The sequence below is a fragment of the Canis aureus genome, chromosome 35, assembly GCF_053574225.1.
Source record: "Canis aureus isolate CA01 chromosome 35, VMU_Caureus_v.1.0, whole genome shotgun sequence".
NCBI classification, from domain to species: domain Eukaryota; kingdom Metazoa; phylum Chordata; class Mammalia; order Carnivora; family Canidae; genus Canis; species Canis aureus.
Window position 1 is genome coordinate 14,755,898 of NC_135645.1, and position 21,518 is coordinate 14,777,415.

Consider the following 21,518-nt stretch of genomic DNA (forward strand, 5'->3'; position numbering starts at 1 on the left):
TCTGCATATACTCATCAGAGAAAAATCTTGAAATACTGTTATGTGAAAAAAGGAAGAAAGTGAATAATTTGGTCCCAATTAAAGAAGAAAGAATTCATATATATACTGAAAATATATATAAATGAATAGAGTAAATCTGCAAAGATTTTTTAGACTTGACAATGGGAAAAGGTTACAACTTTTATGATGCCAAAGAGACTTTCATTAGACTTTTGTTCTATTTTTAAGATTTTTACTCATGAATGTCTTTTTTTTTTTTCAACAATGAGAAGCTAGTCTAAAAAACCACAGCCCCGATAAATTCAGTGGAAAATAAAAGCTGTTAAATGACATTTAACTCCGCATTTCTCTAAGTTACTTGCCCATGTTTGACCATGGGCCATAGTTGCATGTGTTTGTTTGTTTTGCTCCTCCTCAGGAAACTGTTTTAATTAATGCCACGTTCAGTGGGTTCCAATCAATTTCTGTGAAAGAGGTCAGTGTATCTCTCAATTCTGAAGGATTCTGCAACTATTAATGGGAATACAGTTAACACTTTATTTTCTGAAAACAAATGTAAAACAAAATCTGAAGATAAAAGCAAATCGTATCAGTGTTTCAAGGAGGCAGAAAACTGGGGAATGAAACTTTTGTTTAGAGGGCACTTCCTATATGGGCAAGAGCTCTAAAAAAATACTGGCCTCACAAGGACATTGTGAACTAAGAGAATCAATAATGCTATTGCGAACCGACACGATAAAGCTATTTATCATTCAATTTCCATAGCATTATCCCATCAATTTACAGATATGTTTTCTGTGTCTCTGTTTTCTTTAGAGATTCTTGTAAGGTTATCCAGTTAATATATGCAGGAGGCCAAGGGCACGATTGGCTCTTGTCAAGACTTTGGGCTCTTGTCACCACTACAGCTCCTTTTGCAAACACGGTGCCTTTCTACCCCACCACCAGTGGAAGGGCCGTGGCGCCTGTGGGGTCAAGTCCAGCCTGAACTGCAATCTGTATGGCCTCCTGTGGACCCGCACTTAGTGATGTCTGGGGAGAGTGGGGGTGGGAGTGCGGGGAGCAGACCAGCCAATGATGGCTGGAAACAGCCAAATGAACAGCGTTTGTCCAACTAGGACTCACTGGTCAGTCGTATACATATTTGATCTACATATTAAAAAGCTGAATGAAATATTATTTTTGCTTTTCTTATGTAAGACTGTTCTGAGTCATCATTCATATACCAAAAAGGTTTTGGTTCTTAAAAAAAAAATCAAAAACAAATCACCAAGAAGTTTGAATTTGGAAAAATGCATTGACATGGTCAGAAGGAGCGAGAATTGAGTAACTGACCAAGAGACGAGGCTCTCAGAGAATTGAAGAGTGAAGCTGTTCTGTCTGAAGTTAATAATGAGAATTTTATTTTTGGACAATTCTGGGTGAGAGGTTGGGGAGATTATCACAGAGGCAAAGTTTTGTCTATGGATTTTTGCAGACACTAAATTGGCATTTCTCATTAAACTAGCATCTTTTCTGTTGTACAACTGAAGAGAACATCTCTGGATTTTCAGAAAGCCCGAGAGAGGCAAGCAGGGAAGCCAGCCCTAAGGGTTAGGCAGTTCGCTTCAGGCCGCTAGCCACTGCATTAACTGGAGCCCCACCAAAGAGCTCCTAACTGAAAGGTACACACCCTACCCCCTGCACACGCCAATTCTGGGGTCCCACAGCCAGTGTTTCCCTTCTTCCACATGCTTCTTGGTCACTCCCCCTTCTCTTCATAAACATATCCTGACCTCACACTATAGATTAAGTGACTGGACTGTTATTTCTCATTGATTACAGTGATATAACAATTTTTGACAATGCACATAAATGTTGGTACCATCGCCAGAGAGAAGGGTCTCTTCATCAGCTCTGGGGTGGTACTACTTTTCTTTGGTTGTTGAAGAGGACAGAGCTACACCTGTGCCGACAATGGTCATGTTTCATATGTGACCCAGGAGGCTTCTTAATAAGTCTTAATAAGCAGTTACATACATATTCCTGTATTTTTAGATTCAATAGGGTATATTTCTCATAATCCACCATTTAAAGAATCCAAAAAGATTTCAGTCACTTCATAAATACTTGTTCGCTTGTTCAGTGATGAGCTTTATTCTCTGCTTCAGGAACCATTCTCGTTTATAAACTCTAGCTGAGTGACTGTCAGCTAAGGCTGCCTAATTGTGTGTGACTTAAATAGGGCAGAGGACCATAAATAAATAAACGGCAACCTTTTATCCTAGCCTTGCAGTTTAAAAGTCAATATTTTTGTCTAAAAAGATAAATTCCATTTACTACTTATTTGGACTTCAGCTTATTTCAGAACTAGAATAGACTAATTCATAGTTTTTAAATAACATAGTTTTTTTATTATTTCTAGAGAAGATCTTCATATCACGGGGACTATATAACCTGAATATAAAATAATATATACCTAAGCTAAGATTGTCATCAACTCTATTACTTACCAATCAACCCATTCATACTGACATTTATCACCTTTGCTCTTTAACAGAGAGTTCCTGGTTTGAAAAGATCATTTAGGGTTTTCTTCTTCTTCTTTTTTTTTTTTAAATCACTCACCTGCATAATAAGAGAATGTGCGCTTGTTCCGATCAAAAACAAACCATCGTTTTTTCCACGTTTTAATTTTTCCACCCATTTTGATAAGGAATCCTCGGCAAGTCTTCTCTGTGATTGATACATGATAACAGGTATCAATGTTGTGGCCAGCAGTCTCTACGTGGCTTCGCAAATCAAAGTCTTCCTTCCGGACGGGCAGATAGCGTGTCAGAGGTCGAGCCTGGAAAGGCACAGACCCATGTCATATATAGCTAATTATTTGCATCACTGGAGGTCACAGATGTTTACGAGTGGACATGAACTGAAAAGCCTAAGCATTAAAATGTTCATGTGATTATGAGAATTTAAGATACACATTATCCTTTGGAGTTTAAAAAGTGCATAGTATTTTAAGAAGGATGCTACGATACACAGTGGGGGAGATGGGGAGGTGAGGGGTGGATAAAGTCAGGTGAATAGATTCTACTCCTTGAAATGGACAGATGAGAAAATGGCAAGATGCTCAGGTTAATAACCTGAGGTTTATACTAACTAGGTACTTAGCACTTAGAAACAGGGAATCATACAAGGCCTGAAGTTCCCTGGGCTGCCTCCTACAGATGACGATTCCTTCTCTCTGAAGTTCCCCAGACTTCCATCTATACAACCTAACAGACATGACCTGATTGGTAAACATTATTTAGTAAGCATACCACCCCCCCGACCCCGAGCAAGATATCCCAAAGCTGTGCACATCGGCTTACACATACTCTCTCATAGAAACTGAAGGCAGAAATGTACGCTTTGAAAAGTGAAGCTAAAATAAGGTAAGAAGCAGAATCAAAGCTATACTCCATGAGCTGTCCAATGAACACATATGGACAAGGTGTACATAGATATCTTACATTTTACTATGGCTGGAGGAAAGTTTCATGTAATCTATGAAGCATGTAACACCATGGGTCATATTTCTAAAATGGTTTTTTAGTTTATTCTGTTAAATAACCCTACCCCTCTGGCCTGGGGAAAATGACCTAATTATATACTTGGAGGCAAACCTTATAATTAGGATTAAAATAGAATTATGCTTTTTGGTTTAGCTTCAAAATGCCAAACAGGCATGGATGATCTTCACTGTGAATCACGATTTGGCAGAGGGTTGACATGATGAAATAAAATGAACAAGTTTTCCCTTGTATTTTTCCTTCAATATCTTGCCTTTGATTCTGGGGTACTTGACTTCAGACAGATGTCACACTTACTGATACCTCAAAGCACAGAGTCTTCAAAATAGACTCTCACTGCTGTGCTATCAAACTGCTGCCAGCTATAAAGAATAAGAGAAATGGCACCTTTTATGAAGTCTAGTAAGCCTTGGCAATATGGGTTTGAACTCTAAGTCAAATGGCACTGCAAAAAATTATATTTTAGTTCCTCAGCAAACATATATTACGTAAGCAGCTTTAGTGACAGAAATTCAGACTCTATGATAAGCAGGTCAGGAAGTTTAAGGAAGTGGGTGGGTTGCCTGAGTTTTGCTTGAGTCCGGTAACCTTGCACAAACATGTGTGGACAGCTGTGGCAAAGGGGCCACGTGTGACAATACCTACAGTGGTTAGAAAAACAAAAACAAAACCAAAAAGCCCACGAACACTACCAAGAAATTGGTTTGGTAAAATTATTTTGTTCTGGCGTGTTTGCTTCCAAAAATGGCTTAATAGAACCCTTTCTCTTCTTCAGCCAAAGGGTTTTATTTGTTTTCAGTAGCAAGTCCAGCTGCATTTTTTCAAAGCTGCTAGAAAACCATGCTTCTTTGAAGTATACCGCAAAAAACGGGTAGCAGAAAAAATGCTTCTCCCATTAAAATGTTCCATGCAGGAGTAGAGAAAAGTGTCATTTGGTCTGTAGATCTCAATCAGTTTTGAGATAAAGACACATTTTTTTTTTTTTTTTTTTTGTCTCTGAACCCCCATCTGCCTCTTGTGGTTCCAAGGTGCAGGGAAAGGCAGCGGGACACAGCTCGGCCGTCTTCTACAGAATGACCACCAGGGGGCAGCCTATTCCAACCCATCCGGACCCACTGACCCACCTGTGCTCTCTGTTTCTCCCTTATTTTTACTTCCTTCTCAATTAACTTCTGCCTCTGGCTAGTTTCTTCCTGCAATCGTTTTTCCAGGAGTTCTCGGCGTCGTTTTTCTTCTTCCAGGGCTCGTTTCTTGGCTTCCATTTCCCGTTCCTAAATTTGCAGAACAAATTTTAAGACAGGCTGGTTATACTAGAATGCTTCCAACGAACAGAAATTTCTCTCCAGTTGGTTTTGTAGCCTGGGCTCTAACAATATACCAGCTGGATTAAAATAACCTCTTCCATCCTGCTTTGGTTTTAATAAATATTTTGATGGTGAAAAAAAAATCACCTCTCACATAGTTTTCGAAATCATCCCACATCAGAAAGGCAACTGCAACATTTAATTGAATGTTAACTCTACACATAATGTGTATTCACAACTGAATATAAAGTGAAAATCCAGCTTGTGGTATTCAGTCATTTCATACAGATGATCACCACGCTCCTGTTTATAAGAAGGGTCACAAATTGTCACCCAACACTAGTCTGGGCGTTAGCCCTCCTTGCAGGGACCATCTTCTAAGTGAAGGCCATCAGTCCTGGTCCTTCTGGTTCCTTTGTTGCTCTGTGGCTTCCTGGCCAAAGGTCGCAGAGGAAGCCCACAAGGAAGTCAGAAGAGGAAAGGAGGGGCCCTTTAAGGCAGGATGCAAAGGCATTTGGGGGGATTCCTAAGGAAGTTCAGATTTGGGCTTGAGATACAGTCACAATAATGTGGGATTTTAAGTATTACAACAGCACACAAGCTGGCAAGAAAGGGGGAGTACATATAGACATGACATTCCTCCTGGTTCCCTGGGAGGCAAACAAAGTGGCCATCAAAGGGAAAATACAATAATAAGCACTGCTTTGGGTCCACGTTGACACTATATGTATTTTAAATCACAAGAAAACTATAGTGCAGCAAGGAGGCTTAGAAATCCTAACACCGTTACTTTTCAGATGAAAAAAATGAGGCCAAAAGGGTTGAGCGACTACTCCAAGATTATATTGCTTCTTAAGGTCCAAGGATAATTTCCTGTCAAGTGCAGGGCAGTTGGAACCGTTCTCACCGACCTCTGGCATAAAGACATTATGCCTACCCTGGATTCAAGCAGCCGGGTCTTCTCTGCATGAGCCTGCTTCAAAAGTCTCTCCATTTCTTCTATTCTGGCAATATTTGAAGTGCTGGCACTGAAGAGAACACAAAAGCCTTTTAAGAATACTGTTCGAGATTGACGTCTCTTGAAATACACACGCGTCCATGCACAGGCACGTGCACACACCAGTCCTGGGGAGGGGTATGATACGATCCAATGTCATTTTAAAGGATGTTACTTAGGAGAGTCATTCACCTGAACAGGCAAGTCAATTCAGCTCTGAAAATTGTAGGTGCCATTGATTTACCTCAGTTTAGGACACAAAATATAGGCAAGGAAAATAATACCAAAGAAGAGTGCTTTACTCATAAATAAAGAAACCCAAAATCTTACAGAGCATGTTCTCCAAATGCTTTTTTCCAGAGTCTAAAAATTATGGACCATGGGAGGCTTTCTTGTTACTTTAATCGTTCAGACATATCAGACCAATAAGCCTATCACCAAAGTTCTATGTAGATGACACCTATGGTTTGAAGTCACTTTATTTGGTTTGGAAATATGTGTCCTCAGCTGCTTTTTTGCTATGTCTTTAAACACATGGACATTTTAGGGAGAGCCTGGCTGGCGCAATTAGAAAAGCATGTGACTCTTCATCTCTGGGTCATGGACGTGAGCCCCACATTATGTGTAGAGATTATTTAAAAATATACATAGATGTGGATATTTTATTTCATACATCATGAGGCCAATTAGAAAAAAAAAAAAACCTTTTCTTAAAGATGCAGCAGAAGAGTGATGGCTAGTTTTGTCAATAATACTCATCTACCGTACTGATGAGGAACCCCTCTGAAGAGATTCAAGAGCTTCAAAAGAAATGTAATGAGAAAGACATTATATAACAAGTGAAAGAAAAAAACTAAAAGGTATAAAATCTGCAAGAACAGTTAGGGTCAGTAACTAAAAGACAAAGAAAAGAACTTGGAAATGTTTAACATTAACCAAAAACTATTATTTTTCTCTTACATTTCTCTTGTATTTTATTTGAGTGCTCTGGAAAAAAGGGCATGACCTAGGTCAAAACTTCTTTAGTCTGATGCTCCAGCTATAAAGAACCAAAGTTATTTCCTATGCATGTAGATTTATCTAGTCATTTAATATATGTCCACTTTTCTAGACCCTCTTGGGGACAGATTTTGTGCCTGTATCTTCTATAGCATGTCACACAGAAGGGATTCACGTCAGACGCATTTATATAAGAATGACTTCATATGAAAATGAAAAGGATAATTCTTAGTTACAGTCTCTCAAAATTATATTGTTGATCAACTCAAACCTAGGATGTTTCACACATAGAGCTAAATTCCTTTACAGAGATAAATGTCCACAGTATATATGGTTTATTTTAAAATCAGTAGCAGCAGTTTTATAGCCACTTTATTCCTAACTGCCAAAATTTGGAAGCAACCAAGATATCCTTCTGTAGGTAAATGAATAAAATAAACTGTAGTACTTCCAGACCATGGAATATTATTTAGCACTAAAAAGAAATGAGCTAGCAAGCAAGAGACATGAAGGAACCTTAAATGCATATTACGAAGTGAAAGAAGCCAATCTGAAAAGGCTAAATACTGTATGACTCCAGCCTTACAACATTCTGGAAAAGAGAACCACGGAGACAGTAAAAAGATGCATGGTGGCCAGCGGTTTGAAGTCGGGGGAGGGAAGGCGGGATGAATAATCAGAGCACGCAGGGTTTTCAGGGCAGTGAGAACCCTCTGTATGACACTATGATGAGAGATATATGACATTTTACATTTGTCCAAACCCAGAGAATGCACAACATCAGATGTGAACCCAGTTGTAAACTATGGACTTTGGGTGATAATAAAGTATCAACATGGGTTCATCAGTTGTAACGAATGTACCACTCTGGTGGGGCATGAGGATAACCTGGGAGGCTGCATATGTGTGGAGATGGGGTATATGGGAAATTCTGTACCTTCCTCTCAATTTTGTTGAACCTACATAACCACTCTAAAAAACTGTTTTTTAGAAAAAAAAAAAAAAAAAGATCAGTGCTCCCAGCCCCATTACAAACTGCATCCATCCGGGAAAGGGTCAACCTTAGCAATGTTGTATCTTTAGGAGTTTAGCTAATCTCCTACTTTGCAAGGTTACATTGGGCTAATTTTTATCCAGATGTGTTCTCCTTATAGAGAGAGAACAGTTCATTTCCATGGACTGTTTGGGGTGGTACAAAAGGGTAAGTTCTGCTCTCTTCAATCCGTAAGAATGAAAGAAAAAAATCTTTAATTTTTGCACAAATTAAAAGTGTATGTCTTTTTACGGAGAACAGTCAACATCATAGATGCTAAAGTGGCACACCTCATCAGCTCAACATGATGAGTATCATGTTTATATTCTTTTTTTTTTTTAAATATAATTTTTTTTAATTTTATTTATTTATTTATTTATGATAGTCAGAGAGAGAGAGAGAGAGAGAGAGAGAGAGAGAGAGAGGGAGAGACATAGGCAGAGGGAGAAGCAGGCTCCATGCACCAGGAGCCTGACGTGGGATTCGATCCCGGGTCTCCAGGATCGCGCCCTGGGCCAAAGGCAGGCGCCAAACTGTTGCGCCACCCAGGGATCCCTCATGTTTATATTCTATAGTGTTTTCTGTGACATATATGTCACAGACACAGGTATATATGTCTTATGTCTCCTATCGATTTGTAAATAAATAATTTGATTCCACTAAGTCTCGGGTCTTAAAAACTCACCAACTAAAGAAACAAAAACAAGCACTCACCAATTGTCTAACCCCCATCTGTTCTTCAGTTTTTTCTACAACATACTGTTTTCATCTAGGTTGTGCCTGAGCGTTGTTACAGAAAACTTTCTGTATCCATCCCTTCATTGTTTGAACAACATTCTTAGAATGTTGATACTTAAGTTGAACCAAAATCAATCTTCCTACAGCTTCCATGCACTGGGCCTAGGTATGACCCTGAAACCTATCCAGATAAATTGGTTGGAAATTGGTTAGAAACAAATATTTTCAGTCCATGGTTTTTCATATATCTATAATTTGGGCACATCCTGGGGGTAAGTTTTCAAATAGTTGCTTGTCTTCAAATATTTCTATTCACTTTTTAGTATTTTTGAGGGTGTTTTCCATTTATTTTGTAATATTTATAATTAAGTTTCTGCCAATGATAGTTATTATTTGGCAATATTTACATAAATATCTTAACTTTTGCTCCAAAGGAACTCAATTTTCTGAAAACATTTGATAGAAAATACATGTTAACATTTACCACCTCGTGTCTTAATAACCTTTAGGCACCTAAAGTCACCTATTTTTTTAAGCCACCTTTTATATGTTTTTAAGACCATTTTGGTTATTTTGTTGAGAAAAATAATTTGTATCCACAGACACCTACTTGTTCTCTATAGCTTTTGCTATCTTTGATTTTAATATTTCTTTGACATGTAAACTACTTTTATTTAGCAAAACTTCTGCTGCTCTGTGATACTATGTCACTGCCAGTTTTATTTTTTTGTCCCGTCAGGATTGCACCTACACTGAAAAGCACAGGCTGCTGCAACAGGAATGTAGGGAGAAGTCTCGGCTTGTCAATACCATGGCATCCATGGCAGATACAAATGTCAGCAAGCGAAATTCTTAGTACCTGCCATGCAAAAGGAGAGTCTGAAATCCCTGAAGATAAGCTTTATAGTGGGTGATTTATAGAACAATACTCATCATAGTTTTCTCAAGCCCATCTGAATTATGAGGAGTAATGTTTCTATCCATTGCTTCAACTTCTGACCTTCAAAAGTAGGCAAAAATTTCTGATCTTGCATGTGATTCCTGTAAGGATGCTGGTGCTACTGAGTCATCGGGCCATTAACAGTATAAAGATGACTAGTTTTGACATTCTTTCATACTCAATGATGTTCTGCTATTTTGTCAACGAAGATCTCTTTCTGTATCCTACCAATTTTGGTAAAAACCATATTCATAAAGAAAAAAAAAAAACACTCCCGTCAAGGGTGAAGGAATCTAAATAGCAGATTTGAGGTTTTCGGGGCTTTTTAGAATATTCACCTTATAGGCGAAGGCAAAGACAGAAAAAAATTAGAAAGACAAAGAACAATGGCATACAAGAAATAAGTAAGGAAAGAAAAACAAAACTAACTGGAACAAAACAAAATTCCTCATCAAGACACATAAAACTTTTCCAAGACTGTGACTGGTGCACCGATATTGCCATTAAATGAAGAACCAGTAAGTATCCCGGAATATTTATTTTCAATGAATCTTCTCAAGTACTTTCAGCAAATTATTAGTCCTTATGAAATGTCTAATCGTTCTCTGTTCAGTAGCTCCTTGAATATTACAAGAGCACAACAAGCCCTCTGACCCTTCCTAACCAATATTCATGTGGTTTGAAACACCCAGTCCCCCTTGACAGTTGGCTGCCCCTGTCCCTCTACTATCACTTTGGTTTTCTGTATCTCTTCTGGAAGAACTTGCTAGAATAAAATGCAGACACTGGGTGTTGATTATCTAAAATAAAAAGCAGAATACAACCTTTTTTACCAAAAATGAACAAATCAGAAGCATCTGAAATTCGAACTAAAGCATCCCTTAGACCTAAGTTCAGCCATGGATTGCCCTCAACTGCACAGCCAGTCCTGCTCCCTGCCCCACATGCACACTGCTGGTACGTAAGCTATAATGAAGGATCAAATTCCCTAACATTTTCTCCAAGTATGAGCGCAAGGCCAGGGCTTAGGAAATTAGTAATAGCAATTGTGATAATAACATATCATTGTAGGCGGCATGCAGAACACTACACAGTCTAAGCCAAGCCAGTAATTTCAGCAGAAAAGGGGTTTTATGCAGAATTGACTCTCGGCTGCTGTTTTCTATGACCCAAGACCTGTTTTCTTAACTTTTTGTTTGTTCTGGTGTGAGTAATGATGCTGAAAAAGCAAACACACTGCCTAACTCAAGTGACTTACTGGTAGATGTAAAAATGATGTCTCAACAAAAAGCAAAGGGCCCAATGTACCCTTAACTCTGAGTAATTCTGTAATTCCACGAATGGCTTCCTGTGACATAATAAACCACAAGACTAAGTTTCTGACGCTAGAATTTCACCATGGAATTACATCTTTAATATACTTGGAATTACATCTTTAATATACTTATCCTTTCAGAATATTTTAATACATAGCTTTAAAAAATATCTAACAAAGAGAACATGTTTTAGCCCTTTCTTTCTCTTTCTGACTTGAAAACGTTCTCATGAAGGATGTGTTGTCATAATATACATTCCAAACATTAGTTTCTTATTTGCCTGATGTTTGCCATATTCTTGTCCATCATAAGATTGTGTACAAGCTGATCTTAGGGTAGTGTGTATTTTTTAAAAAATAGATGGTGGTACAGAAGAAAAATGTTTCTCTCCTCCTTTCAATACTAAACCTTTTACAAGTATCTTATACTTTGGATTCTTCTACTTCTTTTTTTTTTTTTTTTTTTTTTGGTGTGTGTGTGTGTGTGTGTGTGTGTGTGTGTGTGTGTGACATTCAGAGGGTCGGATAGCACGACAAAATAGATACTATTGGTAATTTCTGACCAATATGGTGACTGGTTATCTGTGATTGCTAGAGCCACTGGGTCAGGTCTGCATGAACTACATATACAAAATGATCGTAGTCATGTGTAACTAGCTGCCAGGAATGCACTACGGTGATGCTGTCCTTTTCATTAGGCGTATTTAGTGGAATCATTCTCATTCTCTACCTCTGGAAATCATTTTAAGAAAAAGCAATTGGGCAAGCAAATAAAAATAAATTAAGTTCTGGGGCACCTGGGTGGCTCAGTGGTCAAGCGTCTGCCTTTGGCTTAGGTCGTCGTGATCCCCGGGTCCTGGGATCAAGTGCTGCATCGAGCTCCCTGTGGGGATCCTGCTTCTCCCTTTGCCTATGTCTCTGCCTCTCTCTGTGTGTCTCTCATGAACAAATAAATAAAATCTTAAAAAAAAATTAAGTTCTTGCCCTGTCACTGTGCTTAAGTGTTCAGATCTGAATGTGTAATGCTTGGTAATTATGATCCAAGTGGATCCTTTTGGGATAATTTCCTATAGCCACTGCTGCACAACTGGTGTTCATCACAATTAAATATGAGAGATGGGGAGTGAATATTTGAAGGGATGAATACTTACTTTCAATTTTTGGAAGGGGAGGAAAGGGCATGGAGTGGAAAAATGCCGAGAGAGGAAAATGCTTAGAGTCTATTTCTTTACTAAAGATGAACTCAAAAATGGACAGATAGGGGCGCCTGGGTGGCTCAGTCGGTTAAGTTTCTGACTCTCCTTTTTGGCTTAGGTCATGATCTCAGGGTCCTGGGATCAAGGCCAGCCTCGGGCTCTGTGTTCAGTGTGGAGACTGCTTCAGATTCTTTCTCCCTCTCCCTCTGCCTCCCACCCCCCCACTTTCTGTCAAATAAATAAAAATCTTTAAAAAAAAATAGATAAAAAGGTCAAGCAATCAAGAGTTCACCAAAGAAATATTGGTCTAAAATATTCACAATTATTTGGGAAGAGGGAAGAAGAGTCTGCTGTTTTCAAAATAAGGACTAAGTACAAAGTGCCATAGAAGCACAGGAGTCCCTCTGACAATGGGAATCTGAACTGCTGCGTCCTGTAGTCTCGCTCTTAATGCCCACTTCTATTCCTCCTGCTACTGTGGTATCATAGTTGCTGGGTTGCTGATGCTTGTGTCTTGTTATCCAAAACACCACATGTGATTAGTCAGTTTATTGTCATCTATTAATAAGTACTCAAACTTCTAAGCTTTCTGTTCTGACAGTGTCAGCTCCCGGCACCTGGTGGCACAGCTGGGACAAGTTCAGGGCAGCGAGTGTCACCAGAGCACCTTCAGTGCCAGATGGTTTGCTGCCCAACCCTTCCACACTTTTAAGTGTATCCCCCCAAGTAGTCATAGTAAACTTCTTAAAAAATGAGATACTGCATCTTCTAATATTTAACATGAAACATTAATCCTTCTAACCTGAAATAATAATGGTAGCCTCCCAAAAGGCTTTATCTTTAAAAACAAAACAAAACAAAGATTTATTTATTTATTTATTTTTGGGGGGAGAGGAGGAGGAAAGAGAGAGAGAATCTCAAGAAGACTCCCCTGCTGCACACGGAGCCTATGCGGGGCTCATTCTCATGACCCTGAGATCACGACCTGAGCTGAAATCAAGAGTCAATGCTTAACCAACTGAGACCCCCTGTCACCCTAAAAAGCCCTGTTCTTTATCATTACATAATCTCCTCTTTCAATTTAGGTCATTCCCGTGTGACAAGCAGCAATACAATTCTCATTGTTGCTTCAGTATTTTTTTCCCAGAGACTCCTTTCCTTCTCTGATATGATATATTCAATAATATTAATATTTAATCCATTAATGCCAAAATGAAAATATACTGCATGCTTTATTTACCACAAAATGTAGCATCTGTCCTCTTCTCCTTTTCCCCCAGCCCTAAAATTTCCTAGTTATAATGTCTGGTTACAGTTGGGTCTTTCATATGCTTTTCATTTTGAAATATGAAATAACCCAAAGCTAAGTACACCTTGCTGGTATTACTTTCCCTCTGTCTCTGTCATTCTCTTATTGTAGGTGAGGAGAGAGCAAATTATTCAAATCTTTGTAAAGAAATAAATTCTATTTAGGGGATCCCTGGGTGGCGCAGCAGTTTGGCGCCTGCCTTTGGCCCAGGGCACGATCCTGGAGACCCGGGATCGAATCCCACATCAGGCTCCCGATGCATGGAGCTTGCTTCTCCCTCTGCCTGTGTCTCTGCCTCTCTCTCTCTCTCTGTGACTATCATAAATAAAAAAAAAATAAAAATAAAAATTTAAAAAAAAAGAAAAAAAAAAAAGAAATAAATTCTATTTATATGATGGTAATTTTCCATCGTAATGTTTTAAAATCCATCATTGTCTTGTATTTAAGAAACAACCTTTCCATTTCACAGACTAGCAAGCAATTCAGGACCAAGAACATTCTGTGACCTGCTTCAAGTAGCATGACCATCACCCAAATAGCATGAGCATTCCTGCTTTCATGCTGGGTTTCCTTCCAATAGAGGGAATTCTGTTGATGGCAATTATCCAAGCGGACATTTGTATTTGGGATACGTAAATGCTCAAGTAACACTTATTGAATATTGAATGTTTCTTAACCATAATGGTTCTCAGCTGATTAAAATAGATCAAACAAAAATTTAAAAAATAACAAATTGGAAATATATCCATTTTACTATATCCTGAAGTATTTATTGAGCCAAAACTCAGTGAATACCCACTATCTGCTAAGATCTCTGTTGAGTGTAGAAACCAAAAGATACTTAGACATCCTCCTTGACATTGAAGAATTCACCAATTAATTACTGCAGAAAAAATTTTATACTGCAGTGTGATCAATGGTATAACAGATAAAAGAATCAACTGTAGTGCAAACAGAAGAAAAAGGCCCTAAAAGAGAAATTTTCATGAATTTCCAATTTAAGTTTAAGCCTGAAGGACAAGGAAAGTTTCTCCAGGCTCAGATGGGACAGGGGGAGGGAGATGGTAAAGATATTTCATAATACCAGACACTACCAGTGCTTATTAAGTATAGATTGAGTGAATACACAAATGGAAGGATAAACTGACTATAGACAGTGTTGTGCTGGTAAATCAGCTCTCTGGAGGGAAATAAAAATCCTGATACATAGCAAATGTTGATTTATGGGGAGTAAATACTCCCACCATGGCCAATTTCCAACTACCAACATGACTTTACTGATAGAGGGAAATATGCAAATAGAGGGAAATATGCAAATTTGGTACTTGCTAGTGTGAGTATAGAGCCAGTATGAGCCAATTCCACTCCACTGTTGACTCTAGAGCACTCTATAAGTGCTCTATAAGACGCTGTATAGGAGCACTCTATAAGGAACCTATAAATGAATGAATGAACAAACTACTTGATTCCAGGCCTGGGACCAATATGGTCAAAGGCACAGAGATTTGAGTATTCGTCACCCTCTCAATTAATAAGAAACCCTGTGAGGTGTATCAGGAGCAGAGAGTGAATGAGGAGCCGGGATGGATCCAGAATGCAGACTCTAGGGCATGACTTTACTCAAAGGGTAGTAGGGCATCATCAAAGCTTTCAAAGGGGCAGAGTACCATGACTAGATCTATATTTTAGATGTGCCTTTAGCAGTAATTCCATTAAGACCATCTTTGCTTGCCTCAAAGTATGAACCCAAATGTGAATGGTTAAACCCTTACAAAAATTCTAGTATGTGGAACAGCTAAAGTCTTCCTTCTAATGAAACATAAGTGTAAGAAATCCTTCAAAGTTCATACTATGCTGTTGGAAATTGTTTCTTTATTCAATCAAAAGAAGACCTAATGAGGCTTGAAGTCAACCAACAGAGGAAGCACAGTATACACGTGAACTCAAATGTAAAGAAATAAAGGAGAAAAACGGATTTTATGATGTCTGACTGGCTAAGTCACACAGGATACAAAGAAAACACTTTGAAAGGCTGCCACGACACTCAACCCTCTTCCACCCTGTAGACGGTTTATGTCTCAGAAGTTTGGGCTTGTACATGTACATCACCCCAAATTGATGACTTTACTCTTTGAAACCAGCAGGTGCTTTTCTAAACCAGAAACCTTAACCGTGAATACGTCATCTCACCTAGAGATGTTGTCAGGGGAGCAGGCTGAGATGCTGGTCTCCATGCTATCGGAGCTGTCTAGGCTCAAAGTATCAAAGGCCTGGTCCTTGTAGCTGTGATCAGGGTAGTGGAAACTGTTCAAGTAGACGTTTGATTCAGATGCCGTGCGGTTGTAAAATTCAGATTTCTGCCTTTGTCCTTCACTCATCTGTTGGTGATTATACCCTAAGGAAAGAGCCATAAATATGTTAGTATGTTTCACTTTCTAGCCTTAGATCTTCTGAGGCTCAAATGGGCAACCCGAAACATCTGCCTGTGAAACATGGACCTTGGTCTAATTTGTTCTGAAGCCAAGAAGATCAAAGACACAGCATCATGCTCAGTGCAAGCAAGAGTTTCAAACAAGTGGTCTTAGGAGTGATCTTTTTAGTCAGCGGATCACCTCCCACTTTCCTTTGCCATTCCCACATCTCAGTACAACTGAGAAGAATACATCAGCGCACACTAAAACGACAAAGCAAAACCAGGACAAAACAGAATCACAACTGAAGGCCCTGTATCTTCTGAAAGTAGCTGGGTTCATGTGAAGCAAGATGACTCCTGGTGACAACCAACAGAAGGGTCTTAGGGCAGCTACTCCTTCAGCAGGATGTAAATTTAAAGAACACTTGATTTGGTCATAAAATAGCAGGTGGACCATCTAGGTACAGAATTTAAGAATCTTCTATCTCGCTTATATTATCACTAACACTTTTAATCTGGTAAAAATCCAAACTGCACATTTTTCTCATTCTTTTTTCAATTTTCCTTGCCCATCCATTATTTCAAACATTTAGAGTCAACAATCCTCCCAATGGGCACCCTCCTCCTAAATACCGTACACAGAACTCTCTTCTTTTTCCACCTTAGCTGTCAGCCCTCAGCTAGTTGTTGGTAGCCAATCACAGGAAAATGTAGAACTCACATCAACAGCAGCAAAAATATTGTTGCTATGGCTTGCTCTCTCTGGTGGCTGATTTGAGGCAATGCAAATTGATTTCTTCTCCCTTTCAATTCTCTATTTACCTTACCTGCAGGAAACAGGGCAGGATCCCTGCTAAACCAATTCCTCAAATCACTAAAAAGACCTTCCTCTACAGTCATTTTGCAATCTCTTTCCCCCTCATCAAATTTATTACCATATCCATTAAGAGTTTATGGTTGGACCATTTGAATTTCACCTCTCTCCTTGCACTCTACCTACCTTCAATGAGGCTTTTAATCCGCAATGCAATGGCCAAAAAAGCAGGCAGAGGGTGAAAGGAGGACAATGATTCCAAACAGCTCCCTCAGCCGTCATTTGAGCATTCCCATTCAAAAACAGAAGCCACATCCACGAGGCTTTCACAAACCATCAGACACCAAAAGTTTCTGTAAAGTGATTTTAGTTCCACAGGGAGCTTGCACGCCAAGCTATTTGGATTCGTTTTAAATATCAAAGTGAAAATACTTCAGTTCAGATGAGAGCATTTCTGGGGAAATAAGTTTCCTTAATATAAGCTGTAATTATAAATTACAGATACACACACACAAAAGCCACATTATCACTTGGCTAAGGGAAGATGCAACACAAAGAAGCATACCATGATACTTAAGATAAAATGCCATTAATTGTCGTGATTAATGCAGAAAGCATTAAGTGAAGCCAGTGCATTCATAAGCGTGGAGCTTGTGCCTTTAAAAAAAAATCATTACTCAAATATTTACCTTTGATACTTGAACTTTTGGAATTACTAATTGCTCCTTTTAAATTGTTTCCAGTTATTATGAAAAGGAGGGGGACAGAAAAAAAAAACACCAAAAATTATTTGAAAAAGTCACACATGCATCTTTCCCTATGCTTTCAAAAAAGGCTTATTGGCAAAGAAAATTTCAACATTGGCACGGACTATGCGAAAGATGTTTCCTTGTGTTAGTATGAAAACCAAATCCCTAAAAGACAGCCACGTAATTTAAAACATATGAGAATTATCTCCTTGACACCACCATGTGCCACAACCTCCTCTTGGCCTTCAGTTTTTCATAACCAGGAAAGGTAAATCCCTATAATGCAACCAACACCTTCTTGGAAAAGCAGAAGATGGTGTGTCCTGATCCTTCTATCTTCCACGATTTTTTTAAAGCATTGCAGAATAAGAAAATGAACTTACAATCTTCAGGTGAAGTAAAGAGTACACTAAAATGACTCAAAAATTTCAGATGTGGGCACGGGGACCAGCTGTGTCACTGTGTACGGTGCTGAGGACTGTGAACATAAATACCCCAGATCACCCCACCAGTTATCCAAGTTTGGTGGATCATTCTGATGGTAGGATGAGTACCTAGATTTTCACGACAATTTAAGTGAAAGATCCTGCTGCTAATGAGCATATATTTCCCAGTGCAGGACTTTTGTTTTCTGTGGATCCAAGGTGAGTGGAAATGATCTACCTCATGGAGAGGCTCATTTCTCCCAAAGGGCAACACTTTACACTGAACTCAACTATCACCTGGCTTAGCCTCCTCCCTCCTGACCAATTTCAAAAAAATTCAGTTACCTCTGCAGTCACAAATAAAGGCCTGGAACTCTTCCCTGTGATCCTGGAATTGCACCAGTGTGTGTCCAAAGAGCTGGTTTTGGGACTCGGGCTCTGGCCTGCCTGTCCAAAGGTACAGGCACTTCTGGCAGAGGAAACACCCCAGAAGAACAGCAAACCAAGGAGGATATTCTGGTAGGAGGTCCAAGAGGAACTGCTCGTGCAGCTAGGTAGCTCCAGAACAGGTGCAAGCTATACCAGGGAGGGGGACACACGTGTCCTGGTCACCACAGGATCCCCTTCTACTTAGCATAGGGATGTCATGAACTAAAGAGCCACCAAATCAATTCATTTTCTCATCTGTAATTTCCAGGTTTAGTAGTGGCTAAATAAGGAAGTGGGATGCATCTACTGTCTCGGGTAGGGGCAAAGTAAGTGCATTGGGAACAATTCGGCTTTCCCAATCCCTGAGACTACTTCTGTTTTTGTTTTTAAATTATGTAGCAAGAAAACATTCAGCAGTGGAACAGCAACTAAAAAGCAAAAAGGGGCCTTTCAAATGCTCTAAATCCTTTCTCTCTACACAGAAACAGCCACCTGAGGGGAAGTTACAAGGTTTGTAAAGTGAGACCTGACAATATCTGAGGCTATGGCTAAGCATAGCACATGCAAGGGACCCAACTCAACTCTCTTCACTGCCCAAGAGAGCCAGAAGAATGGATGTGCAAGGTCCTTTCTTCTTTCTTCTTTCTTCTTTCTTCTTCTTCTTCTTCTTCTTCTTCTTCTTCTTCTTCTCCTTCTCCTTCTCCTTTTCCTTCTTCTTCTTCTTCCTCCTCCTCCTCTTCCTCTCCTTCTCCTTCCTCTTCCTTCTCCTCCTCTCCTCCTCCTCCTCCTCCTTCTCCTCCTCTTTCTTCTTCTCCATGCCTATCTATTAATTCTGCCCACTTACACTTAAAAACTTCTTTGTGATTTAACCATTGTACCATTGCGGGATCTATAGTTTTGCCAATATTTTCCAAATGTGTGTTGTTTCCTTCCTTCCTTCCTTTTTTTTTTTTTTTCTAAAGAGAGGGAGAGGGGGCACAGTAGAGGGAGAGGGAGAGAGAGAGAATCTTAAGCAGACTCCATGCCCAGTGCAAGCCCAACTCAGGGCTCAATCCCACAGTCCTGGGATCAGGACCTGAGCAGATATCAAGAGACAGATGCTTAACCAACTGAACCACCCAAGTGCCCTGTGATGTATACTTTAAATGGCTATCTGGGATTAATATAGAAAATGAAATGACTTAAAACTATGACTTGGGTTTAGGGGGATACAATTACACAGATACCTAGTGATGTTGAATATTTTTTGTGTGTGTGTGTGTGTCTGCAGCAATGTCCACAATAGCCAAACTATGGAAAGAGCCCAGATGTCCCTTAACAGATAAATGAGTAAAGAAGATATGGTATATGTATATAACAGAAAACAACTCAGCCATCAAAAAAAAAAAATGAAATCTTGCCATTTGCAACAACGTGGATGGAACTAGAGGGTATTATGCTAAGTGAAATAAGTCAGTCAGAGAAAGGCAATTATCATATGATTTCACTCATATGTGGAATTTAAGAAACCTAACAGAGGACCATAGGGGAAAAGAGGAAAAAGTAAAACAAGACGAAATCAGAGAGGGCGACAAACCATAAGAGGCATTTAATCATAGGGAACAAACTGAGGGTCACTGGAGGGGTGGGGTGGGGGGATGGGGAAACTGGGGTGATGGACATTAAGGAGAGCATGTGACATAATGAGCACTGGGTGTTATATAAGAACAATGAATCACGGCCCTCTACCTCTGAAACTAATAATATGTTATATGATAATTAATTGAATTTAAGTTAAAAAAATACAAATTTTTAAAAAAAGGATAAAATTCATCAGTATTTCTGACAAGTTAGCCTATCATAGCTCACCTGCTGAGAAATTCATTCTTCCTAAACATAGTCCACAGCCGGGAGACGAAGATACAGGACGAGTCATGAATGAAGGAGGGGAATGATGGAGAAAGGGAGAAAGAGACAAGATCAAAAAGGATGACAGGGGACAGGAAAAATATACACTTCCAACATGCCATCTTTGACAGCGTTAGTCACAACACCAGATTAACAAGGCAAGATGGATTCACATTTCTAGATTAAATCTGAGTTTACAGAGAAGAACTCAAGAAGTTAAAAAATAATCTTATGATACATACATACATACAGTTAGTCAACATTTTGAAAACAACATCTTTACACATATTCGCCAACTAGAAAACAGGGAGAATAAAAACGAGATCATAGCATAAAACAATTCTTTGTGCCAAGCAGATAGCAATAATTTTTAAGCGCTAGGGTTTATAAAATGCCATTCAATTATTTGAAGCACAGTCCATCAAATTTTATGACCAGTCTGTCCCCTGATACCCTGTGTCTCCATCACCTGGCCACACTAATAAGCACCTCATTTATTCAAGCCAGTCAGGTAAAGTGGTCTTCACCGGGCTCAAGGTCTTTCTTCTAAAATAGGCTTAAATGGATGCATATGTGGGAGTGTCCTAAACTGTCCCCTCCTCCCCTGTACCCAGCCTTATTTATACCTGGCCTTTAAAAAGGAGAAACATCGTGTTTTACATTTAGCCTACATACATGACAATGCCTACTCTTATCTTTATCTAAATTCTGGGTCTTACAAAACCATGCTTTCCCGGCACTCTTGTTTCCGGCATGGTCTGTTGTAATAAAAAAACAAAAAACAAAAAAAAAAACAAAGGGGCTCATGCAGCTGCTTGTGAATGAACAGCTGCACTCAGGATTGAGTTTCTAGCAAATGTGCAACAATTTCTCTCTATTGTGTAAAGGGAATGATTAGACTAAAAATCCACTATTTTCAAATCTGATCATTTCTTAAAGATGACTGAACAATGACCTGTCCCCATTTGCTGGAAACAAAAACACCACACAAGGGAGGTTGCCATACCTTTCTTGGACTTTCCTGCATTTAACAGAAGACAAAAGGACAAAGATTTCATTCATTCTAGAGCTTACAAAGGAACAGTTCACAAGTTGTACAAAAGCCAATAACCATTACAACTTTAAGAGCTGAGCTCCTGGGCTCTCTGCTTTAAACTCTGCTCTCAAAGATCTTTGTTTGCATGATTCACATTGTCAGTTCTATGAAAACAGTGCTGACGGAAGGAAGGCTTATACTTACACCATTGTCCTTGACGTATCCATTATGGACAAGCAGCAAAAAAAACAGTTTGTTTAAGTTAATTGTATAAGTCCCTCCTACATGATAAGATCTATTACATTTGAGTTCATGAAAATGTGTTGGGTCCAATTTTTTCAAATCCATGGAATTTTACTTGCATTTGCTATTTTAGTGAAGCC

At 39.1% G+C, this 21,518-nt stretch overlaps 1 protein-coding gene and 1 long non-coding RNA gene across 24 annotated transcripts in view; one reads left to right on the forward strand and one right to left on the reverse strand.

The window, feature by feature from the left end:
• Nucleotides 1-21,518, reverse strand: part of PHLDB2 (pleckstrin homology like domain family B member 2) — a 217,737-nt gene that overhangs the window by 3,419 nt on the left and 192,800 nt on the right. For 10 of the 18 annotated variants that reach the window (XM_077883718.1, XM_077883715.1, XM_077883711.1 and 7 more), the window contains 6 exons: nt 20,061-20,081; nt 17,299-17,334; nt 15,573-15,777; nt 5,793-5,883; nt 4,676-4,822; nt 2,608-2,827 (listed from right to left, as the gene is read on the reverse strand). In XM_077883718.1, the coding sequence (XP_077739844.1) occupies nt 2,608-2,827; nt 4,676-4,822; nt 5,793-5,883; nt 15,573-15,777; nt 17,299-17,334; nt 20,061-20,081 (720 nt within the window). Of the gene's footprint in view, nt 1-2,607; nt 2,828-4,675; nt 4,823-5,792; nt 5,884-15,572; nt 15,778-17,298; nt 17,335-18,143; nt 18,360-20,060; nt 20,082-21,518 lie in introns of those variants that run through there. The other 8 variants (XM_077883714.1, XM_077883724.1, XM_077883727.1 and 5 more) reach the window with 4 other exon arrangements.
• LOC144305043 (uncharacterized) overlaps nt 8,738-21,518 on the forward strand; it is a 30,595-nt gene continuing 17,814 nt past the window's right edge. For 3 of the 6 annotated variants that reach the window (XR_013372067.1, XR_013372069.1, XR_013372068.1), the window contains exons 1-2: nt 8,738-8,894; nt 9,362-10,080. This is a non-coding gene — a long non-coding RNA (uncharacterized LOC144305043). Of the gene's footprint in view, nt 8,895-9,361; nt 10,520-11,713; nt 11,823-13,851; nt 14,018-21,518 lie in introns of those variants that run through there. The other 3 variants (XR_013372070.1, XR_013372071.1, XR_013372066.1) reach the window with 3 other exon arrangements.